The sequence below is a fragment of the Platichthys flesus genome, chromosome 2, assembly GCF_949316205.1.
Source record: "Platichthys flesus chromosome 2, fPlaFle2.1, whole genome shotgun sequence".
Classification (NCBI taxonomy): Eukaryota; Metazoa; Chordata; class Actinopteri; order Pleuronectiformes; family Pleuronectidae; genus Platichthys; species Platichthys flesus.
The window spans coordinates 15,456,942-15,462,674 of NC_084946.1; the positions used below are offsets into that span (position 1 = coordinate 15,456,942).

The 5,733-nt window shown below is 45.5% G+C and overlaps 1 protein-coding gene across 2 annotated transcripts; it reads right to left on the reverse strand.

Moving 5' to 3' along the window:
* Positions 1-783: 783 nt before the first annotated feature.
* On the reverse strand, positions 784-3,452 carry LOC133966137 (PAK4-inhibitor inka2-like). Of its 2 annotated transcripts, XM_062400907.1 has the most exons (3): positions 3,315-3,452; positions 3,191-3,224; positions 784-1,885 (listed from the first exon to the last, which is right to left on the reverse strand). In XM_062400907.1, exons 2-3 carry the CDS (start codon positions 3,206-3,208, stop codon positions 902-904), a joined length of 1,002 nt encoding a protein of 333 aa, XP_062256891.1. In that variant the 5' UTR covers positions 3,209-3,224; positions 3,315-3,452; the 3' UTR covers positions 784-901. The 2 variants fall into 2 exon arrangements, with proteins under 2 accessions (XP_062256891.1, XP_062256901.1); XM_062400917.1 differs by lacking the exons at positions 3,191-3,224; positions 3,315-3,452 and adding an exon at positions 2,056-3,144.
* Between the last annotated feature and the right edge of the window lie 2,281 nt (positions 3,453-5,733).

A 5,733-nucleotide genomic window follows, 5' to 3' on the forward strand; every position in this document is an offset into this window, starting at 1 on the left:
AAGGTGAAGTGATCATTACCTTATCTCAGTGCATATGTCACTCCCTTGTATTAATATGTTTTTACTCTTCTCACTGAGGCCAGGACTAATCGTACCATTAACCGATATGTGAGGATGAGTTGGCACCACCTGTGAGGCTGCAGAACCACCATCGGTTAAATGAGGGGGGGGGCTCTTAACGAGGCGTTCTGCTTCGTAAAGCTAAGGCGAGAGTAAACGTGGGCTCCATCTGCAGCCAGCTGCTTCGCTTCCCTTCACCTCTCTCTGCACGGACACATGGGGAATTACCTCATCAGGCGCACAACGCTCTGTGTTGATACAGCCTCTGTTCCCGGGCTGTAAATAGCTTCGTCGCTCTGTTTCAAAGCCTCCGAAGGATTCGACTTCGCCTTGAGCAAGACCAGAACTTTTCTGAGAACAGCGAGTCCCCTGGAATCAAACAAGCGTGCTTCAAAACGTGTTCCGAAAACACTCCCTGCCAACGTAAGTCCCAGAAAGACGACAAGTCTGCACATCTGAGATGTTATCGCCTTTTCAATTAATCTTTTTTATTCAGTAAACCATGCATCTCCACACTCGTGCACGCCCACAGTGTTACCTTTCTAATGAAAACAAAAGGAGACACACTCATTTGCTTTAATGCAGAGACAGTAAAGGCCTCTTTTAACTAATCGGGCAGTAAGGAGTCACTGTCTGGTTGTAATTGGCTGTAATGAAATACAGATGACTGTTGCAGAAGTTTTCTGAGAATTTAAATCATGAAGAATAAAGATGAGAGTGAAAAGAGTTTAAAACACGTGAGCCTTTTTTATTTCCAATAGTTTAATACCAGCATATAACAAGTGAGAACAAAGCAGTCATATCAAAATAAAGTGACTCTGAGGATACGTGGCTCTACATGTCAGATGTAGCCGAAGATGTCTTTGCAGATGATGGGCTGTCGGCTGCCCGACTTCATCAGGGCAGCGAACTGGTAAAAGTCTGAGTCCAGCTCATTGATGCCTGAGTGGGACTGGTGGAAAAAGGGGACTTTGGGCTGCGACGCCACAACGGGACAGGACAGACGTTTCTGAGCATTTGCAGTTCTGTTCAGATGAGCCGAGTCCGTGGATCTCATCTTCACCCTCTCCTCCACAGTCTTAGAAATCCCGGCAAGTTTCCTCCTCATGTTGACAAAGAAGCCTCTTCCCGGCCTGTGTCCCGAGTTCGGCTTCAGGTCAGCGGCCTCGGGGAAGTCTGGCAAATCCATCCAGTTCTGTACGAGGTCTGCAAAGCTGTTGTCCCCAAGGACCAGAGGCTGGCGGTTGCGTCCCCTGGTCAATAAAGAGTTTGTCCAGTCCTCTGGGTCACTGACCTCAAACGACGTCCACCTCTCGAGGCAGGCATCGGACGTGGATTTGGGTCGGATACGTCCGCTGGGCGCTCTGTTTGTGCGGAGGCAGGCTGAAGAAGAAACCCGCACGTTCCTCGTCCTCCTGAGAACAACCCCTTCCTCCTGCCACGACGCCTCAGAGTAGCCCGAATCAAACTCCAGACTCTTGTGGCTGCTGGGAGAGGCCAGGCCCAGTCGGCTGCTCGACTCGTCCTCCTCCACGTCCTCATCTTCTTCCAGGTGACTCGCCAGGCAGCAGGCAGAGTCGTACGTGCTGGCGGTGCTGGCGTCAGACATCCGCAGGCGGGTGCGCCGCTCGCGTAGCATCGCACGCTGCTGACAGGCGCGTGCCAGCGCTGAGGGGCACGCCAACTCCGGGAGCTGGTTGCCGATGGGAGCAAGCGGTTGACGGGCTGCGGGACAGGTCCTCCTCAGCTGTTTCAGGTCCTGCAGTGACCTCATCATGTACTGCATGTGCTCCCGCAGGCAGTCCCCCGAGTCCTGTACGCAGCGCTGAGGGAGACAAAGCAGGAAAGAGTCAAACAAAAGTCCGATACAGGGAGCTAATGCGGGTGACTGGTAAGGTTCAAAACCTGTCTAATAATAACCGGAGCTGAGTATCAGAGCTCCGTGGGCACGCTCGGGCACGCTCACACTGACTGACACATTTCAACACAAAGCACCTTGATCTGTCTGTTCGTTGACTTGACCACACCAACAAGTTGAGCGAACTCCCTGTTGAACTACCCTGCACTGACTCATGGGATTCAACCAAGACACATGTTATTACAGAGCGAGACACACTAACGTCCCACCTCAGCTCTTTATCTACGTAGTGCGACAACTCCAGGAGCCTGAGTAAAAACATCTGCAGTGCATCAGGGATAGACAGGATCTTTATTTAGTTACAGGGGTCCTGTCTCTTTAAGGTCGCAGCTCACTTGCCTATATGAGGTTCATCAGCCACACAGAATATAAGGTACATTATACAGCTTTGTTTCCTCTGTGTGCTGATTGGTCGGAATCAGCCAGTGGGCGGCGGAGGCTCTCTCTCAAACTCAAACGGCGCATGAGAGATCATGTGACAGTTTGTGAGAGAGAGGGAGAGTTTGGGAAGAAAATGAAACCCTCCTATTCGTTGTAGACCTGGACTGCAGCATTATTAACACACACTGTGCATGTTATAAACTACACTTTTCTACGCTGGTTTGTTTGCTTCTTTCAACCATTTTAACAAAGTTTTGAACGAGGAGAAACACACCCGCATGTGGCTGTGGAGGTCACATCCAGTACAACAGCTTCTCTCTCTCCAACATAACTCTGCTAGATGTGGCAAGAACTTGAGAAAGTAGCCAGGAGGCCCATGGTCATGAACCAAGTATGGAATTGGATTCACATTTTAAAAAAGAAAAAGGAGAGCCGGGAAAATGACATATCTCATAATGAGCAGTTTCTACTCCCATGTGTATAAACGGTGCATGTCTGCTGAACAGCTCCACTCATCCATCTGCTGCATGAACAGAGGAGAATAATCAACCGTCCCTGTTAGATAAGCAACTGTACAATCTGAAAGCATCACCAGCGACAGTTCAGCCTTCTGCTGCAGAGCTGCAGCGGCAGATGTTGCAGACATATGTTGAATCTTCTGTTCAGATCAACACAAACACACTGAGACACATGTCTGGACGAAGGTGTCATTACTCTGTGCATTTTTTCGGTGTAACACTTTTGAAAGCCGTTTTTCTGAGAAATGCCATTTAAATAAAGTTTATTACTATTGCGAAAAAAAAAGGGTAAAGAGAGAGAAAAAGGACTCACCATTTCTTCCGTTCTCATCTGTAAGATTCAATTCCTACAAGAGAGAAGATGAACCGGTTTTAGAAACAGATCGAGGTCCTTAGGTAAGAAGTTAACACAACCAGTACAAGCGGTGACCACTCACCTGTGGCGTGGCAGCTTCGGTCCGGTGGAACCAGTCCGCTTCATGAAGTAAGATCCTGGCTGGTGTGTCGGTGTCACGGGGCCGGGCAGCAGTCAGGGCGCAGCGCGGCTCTGAGGCAGATGTGCGAGTGAACTCTCCTCTTCTCGTGTCCTCGCTTTACAGCTTCAACAGCCGCTCGTGCCTGAACGGGCCAATCAGAGCGCCGCATGCTCACGGCTCATTAACAAATCAGCAGCAGATGTAGAGGTAAAACCCTCTCATTGTTCTCATGTTACATGAACACAGCGCGTGAGAATAACTGATCCCATTTGAATAACTTAGCCGCGTGTGTGTTAACGGTCAAGTTAAAGTGAGTAGATTGTCCTCTTTCAGTTTCAATTTTGAGCTTTGTCAAAATTTTACTGAAGAGTCCCCTACAGTCCCATGGACATGGGACTTTCCACTTGTCTTAAAACAAATAATATATAGATATGTATTTGGTTCAGGTTTATTTCCCCTGACGTCATTTATTCTAAAAGCAAAACAATCCAGATCTGATCTAGGTGTCAAATGTAACTAAATGTCTGTTGATGTTTTTTGTTATTGCTGCTTGGAAATGTCCCGTGTGATTGTTTCTGCAAACCAATTCTCCCACATAGAGAATTACAGAATCTTTCCATGTACAAAACATATTTTTCAATAATTCAAAGAGCTTGTTACACTAGTCAATTGTGTCTTCTGCCTTCAAGCTTGAACCTTTTTAAATGATGTGTCTCTGTTATTTAATTATTTTCATCAGGCTGCATGGTTGCACCTAATTATTATTGCTGTAATGATGATTTCTCTGGTTTACAGTTTGGCCAAAAATTTCAGAGAATTTTGATGACACACATAATCTGAATAATTCCAATACTACTAGCCAAGGACACCTTATACTATATCATATTTAAGCACATGAATAGTTAAAGTAAAGTTAAGAAGTAACACTGAGGTTGAGATCAGGTTAAGAGGCAGACATTTTACAGTTTATATGTAAAAAACAACAGATTAAAAGTAAAACCAGGGGTTAAAGGGAAGATCAACAAAACCTATTAAAATGCTTAGTTCATAAAGCTCAATGATGTCACTAAGCTCGAATAGAATACTGCGAAAACATATTTTCACATTGGGTTAGATTTACATGCACTTTTTCTATTCTTTCATTTTCTGTCTCTTCTTATTTTAGGTTCCTTTGCTTCCTCTAGCTTCTCGTAACTTTAGTCATTAAACTTGTGCCTGCTGGCTTCATTGCAAATCACTGCATCACAGTGTAAACAAAGTGCTTCAATGTTAATGCAGTTGATCTTCACTCTTATTTGGACATTGAGCCTAACGTCGCTCGGACAGTCATGTACCCGACCCTCCATTCACACTGCTGCTGAGTGAATGGGTGCTTATGTAGATGTGATGGGCTGACATTCTTCCCTGATGGGGAGTGATCCAGGTCTGATGGTTCCCTGTTCAAGTGCAGATTTAGCTCCACAGCAGGTTCAGCGTTAACATACAGGCTCCAGTGGCATGTCCCAACCTGATGCAGCAACACGACCAGGTAACACAACGGTCACGGGAGCAAAGGCCAACGTGTGAAATACAATCTCTGACATTACGATGGAGTGATAAACACGGTCAGATTCATGGTTTCTTGTACAAACTGGTCAAATTTGTCTCTTTGAGAACTTCAATGCAAAAGCATGTAGTTTGTCCAGATTGAATTCTATTTATAATCCGGGTTTTTTTTTCATAACAGGCTTCAGTATAAGCTTCAGTGCAGATGAGCACTATGAAACATGTCTGCAGCTTCCTATTTCAGGTTTTCTTTTGTTATTAAAGGCCACCATTATAAAGATGGTGCCTCGGGAAGCCCCCACCCTAAAAACCCACCCACTTATATACACTCTACTCTGTGCATTAAGTAATTACACCGGGCAGCTAATGGAATTGTGATTATTTCAATTTTCAGCCGGGGCCGACCTTCGTCCCGAGCATCTCTGCTTTTCCAAAAGCCTAATGGGTTTGATTCCTGTACGAGGGTGTGAACACACCGTACTTCATTTTTATCATCACTGTGATGTTTGGTTTTCAGTGTTATCTCGACAATGTAAGTATTGTAGCTGTGAAGGCCATTAAAGCTGAGGGCTTTCTGTTTTACACTTCATCAGAAAGACTCAGACCTCACTATGGTGGGTTGTGCTCCAGTGTTTGTGTGTCATTATTACTCATTGAGTGTCACAGTCAATGGTTGTAGCCATGATTCAAAGCATCCGAGCTCTGTCCATTCATTTAGGCCTCCATTTAATCACAGACATGCAGAGCTGTAAGTGCAGATAATCGTTTTCAGGCTTTTAAATTAACCTGATAAATTGAAGAAAATAATCCAAAATAAATTATATGAAATCCCTGT